The following is a 21,626-nucleotide window of genomic DNA, read 5'->3' on the forward strand; positions in this document are numbered from 1 at the left end:
CAGAAATAATAATATCCTATAAAGAAATTATTGGACTAAAATAACCTAGACATGATGATCTTCCCACCGCTGTAACCATGGCATGGGGATGGAAAAAGGGGGCAATTTCTGCCTTCCATTTAGCACAGAGATTTTCAAACTGTGGGGCTCGCCTCACAGTTTGAAAACCGTCGCCTCCTGCCAGGAGCTGCCTGGCCTGCTTGAGCCCCTGGCTGCCTGCCCTGCTTCCCAAGCCTGGCTGCCTCTGCATGGCCAGGCGCTCCCCAGGCAGGGCGGGTGGCACAGCTCCAAGCTGCGCCCTGATGCGCTCTTACCTCTCCTGCAAAGAAGGCTGGCGCCAGCCAGCACCGCCCCCGGGCTGCAGAGCCCAACTGCCCTGAGATGTTCCCCAAGGCGCTCGCTCGATGCTGTCCTGGCACTTCTAGCTCTGCTGCTGCTCCTCAGCCCAGAGGTGACGCAGAAATCTTGATAGCGGTGGGGCGGCTGGTGGTGGTTATGTGATCACCCCACATGTCATCTCTGGGCTGAAGAGCTACAGTAGAGCCAGGACCAGGAGCTCACCCTGGTCACTAAAATATGTAGTTACGGGCCTAGGCAGCAGTCACTGGATGCTGCGCAATGGCTCAGGCTTGAGTGACAATTGCTTTGAACTTTGCTTCTCCCAGCCATTCCTGTGTGGAGTTGTTTCCATACTCATCGTTCCCACAATTCCAAGATGCAGTTTTCCCTGGAGTCGGCTTTGGTGCCAGGCAGTTACTGCAGCAGAATTTAAATCATTCTGAATGAACTATGAATTTGATCATATTACCAGCAGCCCATATTACCAACAAGTGAATGGAGAAGTTGAGAGAGTTGTACAGATAGCCAAGAAAATCCTGCAGCAGGAAGATCCATTCCTTGCTCATCTGAGTTACAGATCAACACCAATAGCAGCTACTGGATGTGGTCCAGCACAACTCCTGATGGGAAGACAACTCAGGACTGCTGCTCTGGCTTTAGAAAAAAATCCAAAGTGGCCAGACATGAAGAGTGTAGCCAGAGCAAATCAAAAGGCAAAAAAGCTTACAAACACGTTTGCAACAGACAACACTCAGAAAACTGTCAAGTTTAGAACCTGGTGACCTTGTTTGTGTCAAGCTGGATGGAGAAAAAGGATGGACAGGTCCAGCTGTTGTAAAGAAAAAAAAATTAATTGCCCAAATCATGTGTGATCAAGACCAACAGTGGAGAGTTCAACAGAAACCGTCAACATCTACAGTTTGTTCCTCAAAAGGAACAATTTACAGAGCAAACTCTACAGATGGCAGGTGCAGAACAAAAAGAAGACTCAAAGATTCCAAACCAACCCCAGCCGGTGATTGCAACTAATCGACAGCCAGATGCCCAAGTTGTTATGCGTTCAGGTCATGTAATTAGAAAGCCAGTATGATTCAGGGACACTTAACAGACTGATGCATACTGAACTTCAAAGATATCATGATAGTGTACATTTTGCATATGGTAGGAATGTAGAACTTAAAAGGGGAGATGTAATGGAATGTTAAACTGTATTATGCAGTTCAGCCATTAGTTGGCACTGTGTGAAACACATCTTATTTAAGCTAACCTCAACCACACCTGGCAGAACATTCAAGGATCTTATTTTGAACTTTCTGGTGTGTATTTCTCTGAGAAGGAAGCTCTGCAGCCAGTTCATATCTGTACAAAAGCCTGATCTGCTAGTAACAGCCCTGTAACCTACTGTATACAAAAAATACATGACAGGGAGCTCATGTTTCATTGGTGGTCCACTATAACCCCTAAATCCTTTTCAGAGTCACTTCTTTCCAGGATATAGACCCTCATTCTGTTGGTATGACATCTATTGTCCTTACTTAAATGTCTGAACTTGTATGTGGCTGTATTAAAAAGTATTTTATTTTAACTAATTTTTCAGCTATAGGACATAGCTGAATGAGTCTAGTGGAGTTCAAATATTCCATCCATCACAAGTCTTCAGCTTTTCTTTAATTCAATTTACATGATTTTCAACTACTGTTGGCAAGTAGAATTGCTGTAGATGTCTTGAACTTGGTATGATTCCAACATTTTTCAGATCACATTCTAAATACTCCTTCAGGGTTACATTGTCAAGGGATTTTAGTGGAAGATTTACTTCACAGAAAGCCTCAGTAAGCTTGAAAAGCTCTGTCCCTCTCTGAAGTTGCTCATCTGTTGTCCAGCTTCTCCAACAGAGTTTTCTGCACTTTTTGTTCTCTTCCCTGTTTAGATTTCAAGGTCTCTGCTTTATGCTTGTGGGATGCTGTCTCTGTAAACTTGCTTTATGACTAATCTACTGTACATTACATGTTGAGCAAAATAATAAACCTCCAGTTTCATGGAAGATATTGTGAATACTGCCCCCTTGTGCTTGTGCATGATGTTTTACTCATCATCTACACAAAGTATGCCTATACTGCAATTAAAAACCTGCGACTGACCCATGCCAGGTGACTTGGTCTTGCAAGGCTTGGGCTAAGGGGCTGTTTAATTGCGATGTGGATGTTTGAGTTCAGGCTGGACCCTCGATTCTAGGACCCTGAGAGGTGGGTAGGTCCCAGAGCTAAGGCTGCAGTCAGGAACTTTACACTGTAATTAAACAGCCCCTTAGCCTGCATCCCTTGAGCTCAAGTCAGCTGGAACAGACCGACAACCAGTATCTAAATTCAGTTCAGACATACCATTAATGCAACAATGAAGAGTTAGGGCCAATGTTTCTATTGCTGTGTACTTCCATCTGAACTATGTCTTTCAGAATGATTTCATTCATTAGAGATGTGTATTCAGTTGCATTTAGCATTATCATAAATTATAGAAAGTAGGCAAGTTAAAGCCCTCTTCCAAATGTGAAATTGCTTGTTTCACATGTGAAGACATTTGAAAATGGTTATGGAAAAATACAGTACAGCCAGCTAATCCCAATTTATTTTTCGTGTAAAACCATGTTCTTCCATAGATATGTGTCTTAATACCTTTACTGTATAACTTTACTAAGTGTTGATTGCATGTATTGCAGGACAATAGGACATTCTAGGGTGAAAGCCTATAACTAGATCTGGTTGGAAAATGGAATTTCTGTTCTGTGGGAAATTCTGACATTTTGAAGTTTGTTTTTGTTCAAAATGTCAAAATTTTCCACAAAATGGAAATTCCAAATTTTTTTGATTCAGAAACACTGAAAAGCTTTGTTTCAATATTGTTAAATTGTTTCACTTTGATAAAATAAAAACATTTCATTCTGATAGTGTCAAAACATTATAATAAATATAATATTAAATATCACACCCTGACACCATCTCTCACATGCCACACTAAAACCATTGTGCATGCACACACTGACTGACACCAGCACACACGGACACCTTTGCGCTCACACATGCTGACAGTATCACACAGACCTAATCACACACATCGCCACAATCACACTGACACCATTGTGTGTGCGCACACACTGACATCATCACCCAGACACAGTTACACACACAGAGACTGGCAGTATCACGCACAGACATAATCACACACACACACACTCTGGGACAATCACACGCTGACACGATTATACACCCTTCCCCCTAACACCATCACACAGAGACCGGCACATATGCACACAGTCATACGCACACGTTGTTACAGGTGTACTCACACTGTCACACACTGACAGCATCACACACAGTCACATGCTCAGTGACAGTATCTCTCTCTCTCTCACACACACACACACACACACACACACACACACACACACACACACACACACACACACACACACACCATCCCCCGTAGCCGCCGACCCCCCGACTACATCTCCCGACACCGCTCGGCTCGGCTCGGCTCTCCCCCGGCGGGCGGGGCGGGGCGGGCGGCGGCAGGGCCGGGCCCGCGCATCCCCTCAGAGCCGGCGCCATGGACAGCAGCGGCAAGGAGCGCGAGGCGGTGCAGCTCATGGCCGAGGCCGAGAAGCGGGTCAAGTCCTCGCACTCCTTCCTCAGGGGGCTCTTCGGGTGAGCGGGGGCGGCGGGCGCGGGGTCTGCAGGCCGGGGGATGGGGGTCGCTCTCTGTCCTGCGTGTGTAGCCGAGGGGGCGGTGCGTGGGAGGCCCGTGTGGTGACAGGTGTGATCCCTAGGCTCGGATGGTTCGTGCACAGACATTACAGAGGCATATGACTCGTGTGTGTGTGTGTGTGTGTGTGTGATGTACAATGTTTACGTGCACACCCACACGCCTCATCCACAGTCGGCTGTATTCCTGCCACCCTAGCGGTGCCTCTCCAGTTGTGCCCTGTTCCTGGGTGCACTCTGGTAATTCACAGTCGGCTGTATTCGTACCACCCTAGAGGTGCCTCTCCAATTGTACCCTGTTCCTGGGTGCACTCTGATAATTCACAGTCGGCTGTATTTGTACCACCCTAGAGGTGCCTCTCTGATTGTGCTCTGTTCCTGGGTGCACCCTGGTAATTCACAGTTGGCTGTATTCCTGCCACCCTAGCGGTGCCTCTCCAGTTGTGCCCTGTTCCTGGGTGCACTCTGATAATTCACAGTCGGCTGTATTCGTACCACCCTAGAGGTGCCTCTCTGATTGTGCTCTGTTCCTGGGTGCACCCTGGTAATTCACAGTTGGCTGTATTCCTGCCACCCTAGCGGTGCCTCTCCAGTTGTGCCCTGTTCCTGGGTGCACCCTGATAATTCACAGTCGGCTGTATTCGTACCACCCTAGAGGTGCCTCTCTGATTGTGCCCTGTTCCTGGGTGCACCCTGGTAATTCACAGTCGGCTGTATTCCTGCCACCCTAGAGGTGCCTCTCCAATTGCGCCCTGTTCCTGGGTGCACCTGGTAATTCACAGTCGGCTGTATTCCTGCCACCCTAGAGGTATTGATCTATAACATAAGGATGCCCATGGTGTTCTTACACAGATGGTACACAGGAAAATCCCTCTAACTTCCCTCCCAGGCCTGCCATCAGGAAAAAGCTTCCTTCTCTCTGTTATGTTGCTGCTAGGAGGGGGCGGGGAGGAGAACAAAACGTTGCCTTTAGTTCCTTGTTCCCTGGCTGTATCTGTATAATTTTCCCTTATTGCCTGTATGTTGTTATGCCTTGTACGGATGCAAAAGTTCCAGTGCTCTGTAAATTATGACAGTATGTGTCAAAGCCGGGCATGGAATCGGATCACTGAGCACTCTGCAGTGATTAAAGCTTTTGATGGGTGAAATGGGGTTGTGGGGAAACATCCTGCATTTACCCCTCTTTCTCTTTCTGTCCAAGTTGTTGCTTAACAGACATCATTTATGTAAGAAACCACCATAGTGATTAGTTGCTTCTGAAGGAAGTAGCATTTTTAGCCCGTAATCCAGGTTTCTGTACAATGAGGAGACTCGCTTTTGATAATCCTCTAGTGGCAGTGGAGGCGGCTGCTCTGCGTTATTGGGCTTTACAATGGAGAATGATGATTTCTCCTCTTCTGCCCTTCTAATATCATCATCTAATCTGCCACACAGCAGCTAATGCATCATTATGTTCATAATAATAACTCCTGCCTTTTAGCCAGTACTTTAAAGATATTTTATGTGTGTCTGTCAGTTTTCTAATCTCTCTCCTTTCTGGAGAGACATAATCTGATGCTGAAATTGTCATGTTTCTAGAATAAAGGTTGGCAAGGTTTGTAAACAATATTGATCAGAAGATCAGTTAATTACCTAGCATGTATCTAATCCCATTAGGCTATTAGTTCAAATGTATGATTCCCTCCTACAGAAGGCTAAAGGGATTGGAGCCACATTGCTGCTACTGCTGTGATGGAGGTTTCTTTAATGTTATGAAATGAGTCTGTTATTTAAGAAACAAGGAGTTGAAAGTTAATTTCTCTCTGTCATGGAGGAAAAATATTCTCTGCTGAGAGCAGTGGGGAAGGCCTGCTAGTAGGTTGGAACAAAAATAATGCTTCATTTTAGCATATCCTTATAGAATGTTAATCCCCTAAATTAAATATAATTTCTTCTGCACTGAGCAAGATTTAACTCTTAATGTGTTTAGTCTGAGATCATGGTGCAAGGCCTTTAGTGAGTTTTTTGCCTGGTTGCTTTAATAAATTATTTTATGGGCTGTATTAGTCAAATGCAGTAACCTACTTTAAAATTAACATGTACATTGATTCCAACAGCTTGAGTCTTGCTGTTGTAAGGACTAGTTTATATGCAGAGTTTCACTGATTAATCTTGAGGTGTGATTTCTATACTGATTTTTATTAACCTGGTGCAAAAAGAGCTTATTTTGGTTTAGCTTAATTCCGTTAGGAACGGGTTGAAGCTAAACTGAAATAAGTAGCTCTTAAACCAAAATAAGAATGTCCAAACGGGTTTGTACCATTTTACTAAATCAGCTAAAACACTGAAACCTTGTATGTAGACACGGCCTAAATATTTGTTCATTTGGCTTCTCAATAAAGCAAATATCATGTGAGGAATTTTACTCAAGGTTTGGAGTTTAAATATTGTGTATGTCAATTTTTCATCAGTCTACAGACTAACAGAGTAAAGTCCTTACCAGTTACCTATATACTTGGTGCTTTAAAAGGGCCAGTCTCACAAAGCTTACAATAGTTATGACCAAATCAGCTGGGAAGAAGAATTTAATCCGAAAAAATGTGACTGGTAATTGGGAATTGTTCAAGAACGCTTAACTAGATGCCTCAAAACCCACAATTGAGGAAGAAAGTTGTATTGGTTAAAAAACTGATCTGGTTTAGAGGGTAAGTGAAGGCCGCAGCAAATGGAGGAATGGGGAAGTTGATGATGATAATATAAATCTGAACCTAGGAATTGTAGAAAATTGGTAAAGGAAACAAAGGAATTCAAGAAGAAATCTGTGGCATCAGAGTTAAGGACAATAAGGAGGAGGTTTTTTAAAGTCTGTTACGAACAAACCAAATCCTAACAGTGGTATTGGTCCATTACTAGTTGGAAATGGTAGAAATATAAATAATAAAGCAGAAATGGTAAAAGTGTTCAATAAATATTTCTGTTCTATATTTGGGGAGTAAAACAAATAATGAAGTCATATCATATGATGTTGATAACCTTCTTTCCATTCCTCTAGTATCTCCGGAGGGTGTTAAACAGTAACTACTAAACTCCGACATTTTCAAATCAGCAGGTCCAGATAACTTACATCCAGGAGTTTTAAAAAAGCTTGCTGGACCATTAATGTTGATTTTTCAATATGTCTTGGAACACTAAGGAAGTTCTACAAGACTGATAGAAAGCTAATATTGCACTGATGTTTAAAAAGGGTGAGTGGGATGACAGGTAATTATAGGCCTATTAGTCTGACACCGATGCTGGGGAAGATAATAGAGTGGCTGATATGGGATTCAACTAATACAAAATTAAATAAAGGTGATATAATTAATGCCAATAGACGCTGATGTATGAAAAATAGATCCTGTCATTCTAACTTGATATGTTTTTTGATGAGATAAAAAGTTTGGATAATAAATGTAATAGTGTTGATGTAATGTACTTAGACTTCTGTAAGGTGTTTGACTTGATACCAAATGACATTTTGATTAAAAAATAAACTAGAATGATATAAAATGAACATGGCACACATTAAAGGGATTAAATGCTGGCTAACTGATAAATCTCAAAATTGAATTATAAGTGGGGAATCATTGACTGGGTCAGTTTCTAGGAGCGTCCCGCAGGGATCGGTACTTGGCCTTATGCTATTTAACTTTTTAATCAATGACCTAGAAGAAAACATAACATCATCATTGATAAAGTTTGCAGGTGACACACTAATTGGGGGAGTGGTAAATAGTGAAGGGGACAGGTCCCTGATACAGAGCAATCTGGGTTACTTTCTAAACTGGGCGCAAGCAAACAATATGCATTTGAATACAACTACATGTAAATGTATACATCTAGGAACAAAGACATACACAGAGGATGGGGATTCTAGCTTTTATTCCTGGGGGAATTCTGCACCATGTGCGCGCATAATTAATGTGCCGCACATAAATTTTTTCACCCGCAGAAAATAACTTCTGTGGGAAAGTTGCTACAGTTATGCTTTTTGGCCACCAGGGACTACTGTGGCACTAGAACAGAGCAGAGGCTCCAGGGCAAGCCCCAGCTGAGGCTACCATCTTCACAGCGTGGGTGGGGCCAGGTCAGGAGACAGAGGATATGGAAAGACAGACAGTGTGGGGCACATGGAGCTGCTAGGGGGTCACAGACTGGGGTTCATAAGGGCTAGTGGGGAGGACAGATGGGCAAGGGCTGAATGGGAGTGGAGGCACAGGGCCACATTGGGATGGGAGAGGGGGTGCTGGGAGATATGAGGGGAGAGGGTGCAGGGTCACATGATGGAAGAGGGTGGCTGAGTGGGAGCACAGAGACACATAGGGAGGGGGGAGGAGGCTGCCTGACAGGGTGCAAGGCCACATGGGGACAGGAGAAGGGGCTGCAGGGCCACATGGGGGTGGCTGAGTGGGGGTGTAGGGCCCCGGTATAGGGTGGTGTTTATGTGACCATCGCTTATTAGCACTGTAGTGTCCAGGAAGTGGATCTCTTGTGTGGACTGGTCCAGGCGGAGGTTGATGGTGGGATGGAAATTGTTGAACTCATGGTGGAATTCCTCAAGGGCTTCTTTTCCATGGGTCCAAATGATGAAGATGTCATCAGTGTAGCGCAAGTGGAGTAGAGGCACTAGGGGACGAGAGCTGAGGAAGCGTTGTTCTAAGTCCGCCAGTAAGTGTTTAAGAAGCAAAAGACTTCATGGTGAAATCCTGGCCCCACTGAAGTCAATGGCAGTTTTAAACCCAGTGTATTTAAGGCTTATAAAGAGGAAAATAGTCCACAGTAGCTTATGGGGCCATAAAAGCACTAATTTATATTTGTATTATTCAAATCGAGAATCTAGCCAGAGTGAACAAAGCGTATAGATAGGAATTAGTATTAACTAGTGACGTGACATTTTCATTCAAGATGGTTGCCTTTCATCAACTATTTTCTCATTGAGCTAAAAGCAACAGTGTAACTATAACACGGGCAAGGGAGAGTGATGGCATGGCCTAGCTGCCCCTGATTACATGCCCGTGGACTGTGCGCGGGTGTGTAATCGCAGCAGCTAGTCTGGGCTACCATTTGCTGCTGCCTGTGCTACTGCAGCTACAGTACTATTTATGGGTGCTAGTGTGAGTGTGTCTACTCGAGCTGGGAACCACACCTCCAGTTCCAAGTGTAGATGTAGCCATAGTTACAGTCCTATACTAGTGAAGATGACACAGCTTGCTACACATACAGAGGTGTCGACTCCATGGGTGCTCCAGGGCCGGATCACCCATTGGGAAAAAATACTGGGTGCTCAGCACCCACTGGCAGCCCTGCAAGTCAGTGCCGCCCCCCTCCCCCAGCACCTCCTGTCTGCCCGCGGCCCTGCCACTCGGCTCTTCCCCTCCCTCCAAGAGCCTCCTGCCTGCCACAATCGGCTGTTCCACAGCATGCAGGGGGCACTGGGGGGAGGGGGAGGAGTGGGGGCAGGAAGAGGCAAGGGGAGGAGGCGGAAAGAGGTGGGTTGGGGCTGGGAAGGGGCGGGGTGGGGGCAGGGCCTGGGACAAAGTGGGGGCAGGAAGAGGCAGGGTGGGGGTGGAGTGGGGGCAGGGCCTGGGGCAGAGTGGGGGTCGAGCACCCCCCGGGATCTGAGTAAGCTGGCATCTATGTACACATTTATACATAAAGTTACCATAAATCTATGTAAAACTCTTTTTCTGTTAAACAGTTATACAGAACTGTGCTTTTTAAAGAATATTTTACATAAAACTTATACTGCCAGTTAAAAAAATAGATTTACTGATGATTATTTTCATTTGATAATATCCCTTAAAAGAAAATATTGAGATACAGAAATTAAGATTAAAAAGTGCATGAGTCAGAGTCAATATTGTGATGAAATATGCATTATTTATACTTGATGAGAATAATATGCATGTGTGTATTATGTGGGCAGTGTAAGAATGATGATATCTGTATTCATTTCCTTGTTTTTAAGTGCTTAAGTTTCATAAATAATGTAGTAGGTAATTACAGCATTGTCACTTAGAAACTTAAATGGTTTAATTTTTTTTTTTTAGTTTTGGTAGTTATTTTGCTGTGTCTTTCTGCTTGTGTTGCTCAATGCGTACTGGTATTTGTCCAAGCAAGGCTAATTTTTTTCCATCACTTTTCTCCTACAACCCCATTGAGTTAAGGAAGAATGTGGCCCATATTAAATAGGAAATGTTCCCCAGGAATAGACATTTTGGTCCAAATTATTTTCTTTATTCCAGATTCACATAAGTTGTATTCACACAATCGCCATTTGACTTCACAGGACTTATTATAGAGGGAATGGGTAGCCACCTCTATATTTAGGTTTTCTGGATTTGCACTGGTGCAGTTGAGAAAAGAATATGATCCTTTGTGTTTCTTTCTGTTAAACCTTTTCAACATATCAGTCTTGTCTACACAGAGATGACAATTCATATTTAGATGCTGCCATTGTAATAAAAATACCACAAACTAATCATGGAGTAGAAAAGGGAATGCCAAAGATATGGCTTATCAGAAATTGCGTGTTTGTTAACTAGTTGGACATGTCTGTTTTATAATAGTATGCACTTACAAAGAGCTTTTATTCTTTGAGATAGTAAGGTTCACATATCTGCTAATGAGGCTTCAGCCTTCCTGTAGCTTTGGGGGAAGAATTCAGACACAAAATTTTCCTTTTCTCCAGCATAGTAAAGTCCTGCAGATAGGTAGGGAGTGAAAACGATTTAGTCTAACATATAACTGAGATTGACATGGTTATACATATAGAGTACTTCTTGATTTACTAAGTCACTGTAGCTTGCAAAGTTATCCTCCTGAAACAGTGCCCGGAGAGGCTTGCACATAATTTCTGAAGTATCTTGTGAGGGAATGCATGGAGATCCAGGGGGCCACCTTGAAGATATTTTTCTTAAGGGTAAGCATGTGTACGTTTTCCTCATCTAAGGGTCTCAGAGTGCTTTTTGAACACCAAATAATTTAACTTTCCAGCACCTTCATACCCAACTTACTTAAGTACCATATGCATTTTACAAATGGGTAAACTGAGACAAAGTCACTTGCGTGACTTCATCCAGGAGGTGACACTGAGTCAATGGCATAGCTGCAGATAGAGGTCACAAGGTACATAAGACCATACCTAGCTTTAAGCATGTGAGTTGCCCCGCTGAAGCTTAATTTGGGGCCTGAAGTCTTGGCTCGCAGTCCTCTAAAGTAAACCAATGTCCCTTAAATTGTCCTCAGAATTTAGGGAACCATAATCTACTTCCAGTCTTTACACAAAGCTCACAGTGGCGTTCGACGGGTCTGGCCTTTAGTGTTAGCAAAGTAAAAGATAATATTGAAAACAATTGGCGTAATGATACTGGAAAAACTAACACTTGATTTAATTATAGCTTGTGCTACAATAGCGACACCAGTGAAGTGTACTTCAGACTTGTCTTTATTTTCTATTTGCTTACTCTTAATTTTTGAGTTCACAGGAGACCAGGTTATATGGGCATTTTAAGCATTCAGTGTCAGATAGCTGCATGTAGGTTTCAGAACCAGATCTGCATTAATAATTAGCAAGCTTCACGGCATAAAACACTTACCATGATAAACGCTATTAGAACATTGATTTCACAGTTTGGAACGTCCATTAGTCCTTTGTCTGGCTTGCTTGGATTCTTTCCTTGGGGAGTATCTTGTGCATTTCACAGTTGCTAATTTGAGTGGGAGTTAGACTGAGTTTCACTTTTAGGGTTTATATTTCAGTGCAGGTGCAGAACTTCCTCTTCTGTTTGGAATTTTTTTCTTTCCCTCTTATTCCCCACCCACACCCAAAGTTAGAACAGGCGAATGTCCTCAACACACTGAGAAAAAGACTAGAATTATCCATACGACATGTCTGACAAGAATCTCTATAAAATGTAGTGACCATGACCAGTCAGTTATAAAACATGATTCTAAATGAGGCTGTAACAGTTCTTGGAGGCTTTGGGAAGCTCTTTGTAACTTTAGTGCCTATAACAGAGGTGGGCCACAGAGGTGGCCTGCCTGGCCCTTGAGCTCTCGGCCGGGGAGGCTAGCCCCCGCTGTCCCCCCTCCCCTGCAGCCATGCCACTGCGTGGGCAGCGCTCTGAGCAGAGGGGTTGCGCGCTCCTGCCGAGTAGAACGGCAGTGTGTCTGGCTCTGGCCAGGTGGCGCGGCTGCAAGACATGCTGTTCTGAGTGGCATGCTAAGTGGGCCGGGGCTGGGGGGTTGGATAAGGGGCAGGGGGTACCGGGGGGCAGTCAGGGGACAGGGAGCGGGGGGGGGGGTTGGATTGGTTGGAGATTCGGGGGGGGGGGATCTGGGGATGGGCAGTGGGGGCATTGGATAAGCGTGGGAGTCCCAGGGGGGCTGTCAGGGGGTGAGGGTGTGGATAGGGGTCAGGGGATGGGGAACAGTGGGGGTTGGATAGGCGTGGGGTCCTGGGGGGCCTGTCAAAGGGCGAGGGTGTGGATAGGGGTCAGGGCAGTCAGGGGACTGAGAGCAGGGGGGTTAGATACGAGGTGGGGTCCCGGGGGCGGTTGGGCGGGGGGGTTCCCGGGAGGGGACGGTTAGGGGACAAGGAGTGGGGGCAGTTGGATGGGTCGGGAGTTCTGAGGGGGGGCAGTCTGGGGATGGGAAGTGGGAGGGGGCAGGGGCCAGGCTGTTTGGGGAGGCACAGCCTTCCCTACCCGGCCCTCCATGCAGTTTTGCAACCCCAATGTAGCCCTCAGGCCAAAAAGTTTGCCCACCCCAGCTTATAAGGATGTAGAAGAAGGTTGTGAGAGAGCGGCGCTGAGCTGTAGGTAGTGCTGCTGATCAGAGCGCTTTGTTAATCACTCCAGTAAGAGAAAGTAGGCGGGGGTGGAGGGGCATCTGCAGTCTGGTGAGCCGACAAGAACATTTGCAGTCACTGGATTATGCTTTAAATGCCGAATCCTGGCTTTACCTCTGACTTTCCTTCCCACCCCCCCAATCCCTATCCCATCACACCTACTCCCTCTCTTCTCCTGGTCAGCTGGGCTGCGTGCAGTGCAAGGCATACTGAAAGCAGCCTTTCTCCACAGGTGCTGATGGTGAGTGCTGGAAGTTAACACTTCTGGTTTTTTGTGCCTCCTGCAGTGCTCATCAGCCTGCAGGATCAGCCTCGGAAAGGCCACTAAAGTTGTATCTGCCCAGCCCGGGTAGACAGACTTGCATTTGCAGGGCTCGAGTTAGCATGCTTAAAAGTAGCGGTGTGGATGTTGTGGCTGAGAGCTGGAGTTTGGGCTCTCAAGCTGAAGGGCTCGGCTGGGCTTGAGACCCTGAGCTGCAACAGCCATTCTATGACTTTGTTAGTGTGCTAGCTCGAGCCCCACTATTCCAAGTCTGTCTGCCTGGTCTGGGGGGGTCGCTCCCAGCTGCAGTGTAGCTATTCCCTAAATTACAGTCCTGCAGCTCCCCAGCCAGTCATTCACCTAGGACTTTACAGCGGGAGAGCAGATGAATTGCACTGTATGCAGACAAGTAACTGTAGCCGCTTCTTTACGAAAGGGTGTGAATGTGCTAATATTAAATCCCTTAGGTACGCAATACTCTTTGAGATTCTGGCATCTTGCAAAGGTAGGCTGTTGCATTTTCTATTTATTAGTGTCTTAAGTTGATTCTCAATGAATGGACATCAAAATTACTCCATTTAAGTGTCCTCTGGTCATTATAGTGCAGACTCTCTCTCTACATACGTTATCGTATCTGGATTTTATTCTCACAACTCCCCTGTGAGGTAGGAAAGCATTATTCAGTTTTTACAGCTCAGGGAATGGAGGGGCAGACTAGATTAAATGGCTTGCTCAAGGCTGCACAAATTTTTCAGGTAAGGGTGCAAGAAGAACACATCTTGACTTGCCTTTTCAGAAATGGGTTTTCATCTACTCTATAGTACCATGAAGCAGGACCAGATGCCTTGGTGCTGGAACTAGGGGTGCGGGGGGGTCTGCAGCACCCCCTGCCTTAAAGTGGTTTCCATTATATACAGGGCTTATAGTTTGGCTCTCAGCACCCCCATTATAAAAATTGTTCCAGCGCCCCTGACCAGATGAGATTTATTTCCCCTCTCATAGGAAAACCCTGGTTAGTTTGCCGCATGCCAGTTTCAGCCTGTGAATCTTCCCAACCTTGCCAGTTAGGTAGTCACTTTCACCTGGGCAAAGTAGGTATTAAATACTTTGTTTGATCTGATGCTGTCCCTCCTCTGCCCCGCACATAGGGTGACCAGACAGCAAATGTGAAAAATCAGGACGGGGGTGGGGGTAATAGGAGCCTATATAAGAAAAAGATCCCAAAATCGGGACTGTCCCTATAAAATCCGGACATCTGGTCACCCTACCCGCACATGCCATGCTGCTTGTGCTGGTGTCAATGACTACCCAGGATGTAAGGCCCTGGAGAATCTGGCCATTGTTCTCAAGACTCCCTGCTGTCCTGAATTACAGAGCATAGGCAAATCTTTAGATTTTGGGGGTTTACACCAAAATTCTTTTATCTTTTCCCTTGTCCCTTGTTTTAAGGCCTTTATCTTGGAAACTTCAGGCCTTTCAAGGGTGTCTGGGTTCACCACGTGTGGCAGCTCCCTTCCTGTCCAAGGCCTCAAGATGGCAGACAGCCCGAAAGGAAGGTTAAAGCCAGAAGATGCTTCCTCTGTTCAATTTCTCCCCAGTCCTGCTTAGAGAGGAAATTTTGCTGCTTCTGTCCCAAGGATAGTCTCTCTCTCTCTCCCCCCTGGACAAAGGCATCCACTTGGCTACCTCAGCTCCTCTGGCAGTGGTGTTCAGTACAGCTACAAACAGCACAGCTTCCCCTGTGTTCCTAACACAGCAGCACTTCCAGTGCGAGACTCCATCAGGAACCAGCTGCTGGTTCCAGCCTCCAGCCAGGCCTTTACCACTGGGTCCAGCAACCCCTCCAGCCTTGGCCACACACTCTGGGCCCAGGGTCGCCTCTTCAACTAGTCCCAGCACTGTGGCTTTTAATTGTTGTCCTTATTGCTTGTACAGTAGAACCTCAGAGTTACGAATTGATCTGTCAACCACACACCTCATTTGGAACCGGAAGTATGTAATCAGTCAGCAGCAGACGCCTCAAAAGCAAATACCGTACAATGTTAAATGTAAACTACTACTAAAAAAAAAGCAGCATTTTTCTTCTGAATAGTAAAGTTTCAAAGTTGTATTAAGCCAATGTTCGGGTGTAAACTTTTGAAAGAACCACCAGTACGTTTTGTTCAGAGTTACAACCAACCTCCTTTCCCAAGTTGTTCATAACTCTGAGGTTTTACTGTATATTGTTGATAAACAAGATTGATAAACAGTCGTGACTCTGACCTCATGCTGTTTTCTCTTTGGAGTGAAAACTTCCAGTATGTTGTTGTTGATTCCATCTAGGCCAGTGTTGGTGAGGAAAAAAATCTGCAAGCATTCGCTTGAATTTAAGGAGACTAAGGCCCAGGAATGGGAGTTAGGTGCCTAAGTACTTTCTGAGAACCTGGGCCTGTTTTGGAGCTTTCTGGTACTGTTTTGTGTTCCCTTGCTGGGAACATCCTAGTAATCCAGTTTTTATTCACACCAGTCCTTGAGGAAGGAAAATCTGAAGCTCTTACATTTGAGTACTTGTGTTGGAAATGGTACATTTTATAGGGGTTGGAACTTTGCATGACACAACAGGGGAACAGACTTCCCAAAACCCTAACACAGTGGCAATTAAATGAACAAAACATGGATCTGACCAGACTCTGCTATAACCGATGGGATGAGCTGCCCATTTATGCAACAAAGTTTGGAAGGACCAAGTCACCAGAACAAACGAGAACACAAAATTCAAAACTCTCTTCTTGGGTTTTAGCCCACCCCCAAATAACTATATTTCTTTGCAGTGCAAATAGTAATTGAGTGACTTGCACTTTCTTTATTTCTCTAGAGGCAATTCAAAGGTAGAAGAAGCCTGTGAAATGTACACCAGGGCTGCAAACTTGTTCAAGATCGCCAAAAACTGGAATGGTGAGTAGCTTGTTTAATTTATAAGGTTAATTGTAGGAAAGGCTTAAAATTTGAGATTCATCTTGGAGGTAAAGCCCATACACCAACTATACAGATACATTCCTAACTGTAAGAACAGTAGGACAATGGCACAGACGCCTCGGGAGGTTGTGGAAGCTCCTTCACAGAGGTTTTCCAAAGGAGGCTGGATCGCCATCTGTCTTGGATGATTTAGATGCTACAAATCCTGCGTCTTGACTGGGGGTTAGACTAGATAACCCTTGTGGTCTCTTCTAACCCTGTGGTTCTGTGATTCTACATGCAAGCAAACACATTAAAGCCTTGGTAGGGGAAAAAATTTGTGTATCAGGGAGAGCGAGAGGGCAACCTTTGTGTTTTACACTTCCAGTCGTGCTTTTTATCTTGCATATTTTGGGTGGGGAGGGAGAAATGTCATAAGTTACCCAGAACCAGCAAAATTAGCAAACATTTAAGGAAGGAAACCTTTATACCCAGCTGAATGCTTGCATAATTGATTAAGAACATTTCTAACAGCTTAGTGACCTGTGAATGCTCAAGCGTCCTGTTGCAAATTATCAAAGTACAGTTCCACTTGGTAGGGTATTTCCAGGAGAATAGTGACTATGGCAATCTAATTTCTGTACACCAGCAAGCCCCCATAGTTTTCTCTGGAATTAATTAAATGTCAGGAGTGGGGAAAAGGAGGTGACCGAAATACTTACAATGTTGAGTTAACTAGCCTGTGTCCAAGTTCACATTATGATTTTAAAATAATTAAAGCTAGTTGCCTACAAAGAAGTTGCTCAAGAGGTGCTTCCCTGGGCTCTTTGATTTGCTTTTAAGTCTTGTAGAACACACTCTTCCTGAGGCCAGAAACTTTAAAATTATCTAATATTCTGGATGAGCTATAAATCAGAGGCACACAAGGAGAATAGCTGTTCCCTGCTGTGCTGTAGCACTGTAAAAGTGAAATAGTTATTGCTAGCTCTGTGTTGGAAATGCTGTGCCATATTTGGTGGCTGTGGGAAATGTTGATGCAAATATAAATTTCCCAAGATAAATGTGAACATCCTATGCACGATAATCGTGGGATTTGAGACATTGGTATCTCTTCAGGCTTTCGCAAAAAAAGAATGAAAACTCTGTTCACAAGGGGCAAAATATCACCAGTTTTTCTTTAACAAATGGGAAATGAGGAACTGAAAAAATTGTTTACCTCATCCCAAACTTTTTATCTGTGTCTCTGTAAATCATGCTTGGATGTGCCATCAGCACAGCAAGAGGGAGACTTTCAAAACAAAAATGAGGTGCCCAAGTCCCAGTGAAAGTCAGTGGGAGCAGGGCGCCTAGCTGTGCCTTGTGTTTTTGACAATCTCCTGCTAAATGCACATACACTACTGAGGGCAGGTCTACACTGGGGCGGGGATTGATCTAAGATACGCAACTTCAGCTACGTGAATAGCATAGCTGAAGTCGAAGTACCTTAGATCGAATTACTTACCGTCCTCACGACGCGGGATCGACGTCCACGGCTCCCCATGTCGACTCCGCTATCGCCGTTCGCGTTGCTGGAGTTCTGGAGTCGACAGGAGCACGTTCGGGGATCGATATATCGCGTCTAGATGAGACGCGATATATCGATCCCCGAGAAATCGATTGCTACCCGCCGATCCGGCCGGTAGTGAAGACTTACCCAGAGTAGCACAGTCTGAACGTGTGAATTGGTCAGTATTAGGATAGGGTAGAAATAGTAACAGAAACATAGTCCTGGGGGAATTCTATGCCACTGCACATGTGAAAAATTTATGTCCCCTGCAGATTTCCTTGCTTCCTCACAGAAGTATGACTTTCTGACAGGGAAGCAAAGGGAAGCCACAAGAGTGGTCATGCGACCCTCCCCAGCAGTATGTTTCGGGTGCCCAGGGCAGCTGGCAGAGAGATAAATCACTGGGGGGCAGGGGGCGGGACTGGGGAAGACCCGGCTGGTGGCTTCTACCCTGCGCCAGGCTCAGCTGCTAGTCCCAGCTGGGCTGGGTAGGACGGGACTTCCTCTTCCCTTGCATGGCATCCGGGACCAGGTCAGACCCACCCCCAAATTTCCCTCCCAGCTACAGGAAGCTCTGTGAACTCCAGCCCTCCCCAGCCCGCTGCCACTTCTTGCACCCATTGCTCCTCAGCTGCAGGGGGAGGGATCCCTCTTCAGGGAGCTGCTCCCCATCCGCCCAACCCCCATGCATCCAGACCCCTCCTCCCCTGACCCTCACCCCCTTGCACTCAGAACCCGTCCACTCCCCCTGCACCTGGACCACCCTGACAAGCCACCCGCCCCTGGATCCCCACCCCACCGAGGCCCAACCAGCTGCACCTGGATCCCCTCCCCACTGAGCCCCCTCCCCCAGCATCTGGACCCTCTACTGAGCCCCCAATACCTAGACCCCCTGCTGAGCTCTATTTCCCTCCCCCCCCCCCACACCCAGACCTGCCCTGCTAAGCCCCAACCACCTTCACCTGGACCCCCTGCAGAGTCCCATTACCATTGCCCCTGTGCATCCAACCCCCCCCCCGGATCCCCCACTGAGCCACCCACACCCGGATTGCCTCTCAACCCACACCTGGATCCATCCACACTTGGGTCCTGCCTTGCTGAGCTTGTCTGCCCGCATCTCGTGCACCTGGCATGGAGGGACAGGGCCCTGGGTGTTTCTAGGTCAGGCCCGGTCCTTGTGCTGTCAGAGTTGGGTGCAGCCTCACCACTGAGTCTGTGTCCCAAGGGGGGAGCTGCACAGTGATCTCTCACATCTGTGCAGCCAGTGGCCTGTACTCCCCAATGCCGTGCTGGAGCCTCCACATTTATTTGACAAATAAAATTTGCAGAATTTTGCAGAATTTTTAAAATTCTATGTGAAGAATTTGTATATTTTTTATGCAGAGTTTTTAACTTTTTGGCGCAGAATGCCATCAGGAGTAAGAAGCAGTGATTTTATTGCTTCATTTGCCATCAAGTTGCAGGAACTAAAAATTTCAGAAAGGGATAGGTCTCAGCCTCCCTTTTCTCAGGTGCCGTTTCCATTTGCAGTTTGACACCCACAGAATTAATTGCAGTAGCAAGTCAAAGTACATCTGTATGATCCACCTCTGACTACCTGATTGCACCTACAAATCCGGTAGAGGTGAAGTACTCAGAGTTGAGTACACCATCCAATTTCAGACATAAAAGTGAGGGTACAGATTTTGCATATGCAAATTGAAGCTGCAGAAGGAAAGCTGTCTCTTTGAAAATGTGACCTTAAATTTTCAGTGGGCCTCCTACGCTGAATGTTCCTCTTTCTGTGCATGGAAGAAAACCTTTGGGGTAGTTTTATGGATGGTGACCTGATTTTTGCTTACAAATACAGTTTTTTGTTTGCACATCAGAGTGCACAGTCAAAAATTATAATTTTGTAGGTCTATTGAAATTTGGCCATATGTGTTCTTAACGCCATGATTTTGCACATTTAAGGATAGCAGTTCTCCACAAATCACAAGCATGTGTATCTGAGAGCATGATTTGGTCACTGGAATTCATGTGCCTTTTCTTCCACTTGCATAGTTACCATATCTATTAAAGTTCTTCAGGTAGTGGGAAGCAGCATATGCTCATCTTTTTACTGTCGGCATGTCCATAAATTCATGCTTATTAAATGAGGCTGGAAATATTAATCTTTTTCGATTTCTTTCTTTCCTAGCTGCAGGAAATGCATTTTGTCAGGCAGCTAAGCTCCATATGCAGCTACAGAGTAAACATGATGCAGCCATCGGTTTTGTGGATGCTGGGAATGCTTACAAAAAGGCAGATCCACAAGGTAAGGCAAATGAAATACTGTACAGGAATATACAAATCCTGTTAGTTGTGTAGTAACTGGCAGGCTGGCTTCCTTTTGTAAGCCAGATATTTGGTTTAAGATCTTCAGTGTGGTTTTCTGTAAAGCACTTTGAGTACGGTCTTGGAGTGTGAGCACTTCATAGAGAGGCAAGAAATAGTTTGCTTACGGCCTGTTTCCTCATTCATGTTCTGCAACTAATGCTAAATTTATCATGTCTGTACTGGATTGAAACAATCTGATTAAACTTTTTCATGAGCCTATTGAAATAAGATTGGTCATAATAGGTCTGGCTTTACCATTTGTGTGTTTTGGGATTTACAGGTCTAAAGAAGTAGTTCTTTGTCTCTGTCGATGTCAGTTGTGAACCAGATTGTGTTCTGTTTATACCTGTATACATTTGGAGTGAATCCAGTAGCTTCAACAGAATTACTCTGGATTTACCCTGGTGTAACTGAGAGCAGAATTTGGACCCTTGTCTGTTTCTCAGCCAGTAGGATTTAGAATTATGGTAGACAGCATGAAGGATGCTTCTTATTAAGTAACAGTGACCCCTCTGACTTCCTATGGAAACATCATTGACAGACTCAAGTAAGGAGACCTGTTCAGCTTTCTGTCTGGACTTTTCAGTGGAGGGTGGGCGAATGAAAGGGGAAAGATCGCAAAACTCTCTTAGGGATAGAAAAGACACTGGCTCATGGGCAAAGATGTGTTCAAACAACCTATATGTTGTGTCCTTTGTCTCTCACAGCCTTAAGAATATGGGGAAACCACATGGACACAATTGGATTTCAAATAACTATTTGTTAACACCCACACCTTGAATACTGCGTGCAGTTCTGGTCACCCCATCTCTAAAACGATATATTAGAATTGGAAAAAGCCCAGAGAAGGGCAGCAAAAATGAGTAGGGGGATGGAACAGCTTTCATCTGACAAGAGATTAACAAGACTGAGACTGTTCATCTTAAAAAAAGAGTCGAGTAAGGGGGGATATGACAGAGGTCTATAAAATCATGAAGGGTGTGACAGTGGTGAATCTGAAAGTGTTATTTACCCCCTCACATAACACAAATACCGAGGTCACCCAATATAATTAATGGGCAGCAGGTTTAAAACAAACATAAGGAAGGACTTCTTCACACAATGTGCAGTCAGCCTGTGGAACTCATTGCTAGGGGATGTTGTGAAGGCCAAAACTATAATGGGGTTCATAAAAGAATTAGAAAAATTCATGGAGGATAGGTCCATCAGTGGCTCTGACTGTGGAAGCTGGGAGTGGACAAGGGGATGGATCACTTGCTAATTGCCCTGTTCTTTTCATTCCCTCAGAAGCATCTAGCCACTGTCGGAATACTGGATACTGGTCTAGTTTGACTGTTGGTCTGATCCAGTATGGCCATGCTTATGTTCTTATGAATATTGACAGAGTTCCTGTGTATTCACTAGGTATTTGAGTATACTAAAAGCTTGCTTCTTCTGGACAACATTTTCAAAAGCAAACTAAGAGACTAGTTTTTTGTACATGCTAGTTTTTGAATTTGTAACTTTTCAAAGCCAAAATTTTGCTCTGGGAAAAATCAGTTTGTACATAGGATGTGCATT

General features: G+C 45.1%; 2 protein-coding genes across 5 annotated transcripts in view; both read left to right on the forward strand.

Moving 5' to 3' along the window:
* Positions 1-21,626, forward strand: part of LOC123366092 (centromere protein F-like) — a 281,374-nt gene that overhangs the window by 194,332 nt on the left and 65,416 nt on the right. The window lies entirely within an intron of this gene.
* Positions 3,912-21,626, forward strand: part of NAPB (NSF attachment protein beta) — a 33,756-nt gene continuing 16,041 nt past the window's right edge. The window contains exons 1-3 of one of the 2 annotated variants that reach the window (XM_045009205.1): positions 3,912-4,040; positions 16,083-16,162; positions 19,888-20,004. In XM_045009205.1, coding sequence (XP_044865140.1) covers positions 3,943-4,040; positions 16,083-16,162; positions 19,888-20,004 — 295 coding nt within the window. In that variant the 5' untranslated portion in view covers positions 3,912-3,942. The remainder of the gene's footprint in view (positions 4,041-16,082; positions 16,163-19,887; positions 20,005-21,626) is intronic. The other variant, XM_045009206.1, reaches the window with a different exon arrangement.

Source organism: Mauremys mutica, chromosome 3, assembly GCF_020497125.1.
Source record: "Mauremys mutica isolate MM-2020 ecotype Southern chromosome 3, ASM2049712v1, whole genome shotgun sequence".
NCBI classification, from domain to species: Eukaryota; Metazoa; Chordata; order Testudines; family Geoemydidae; genus Mauremys; species Mauremys mutica.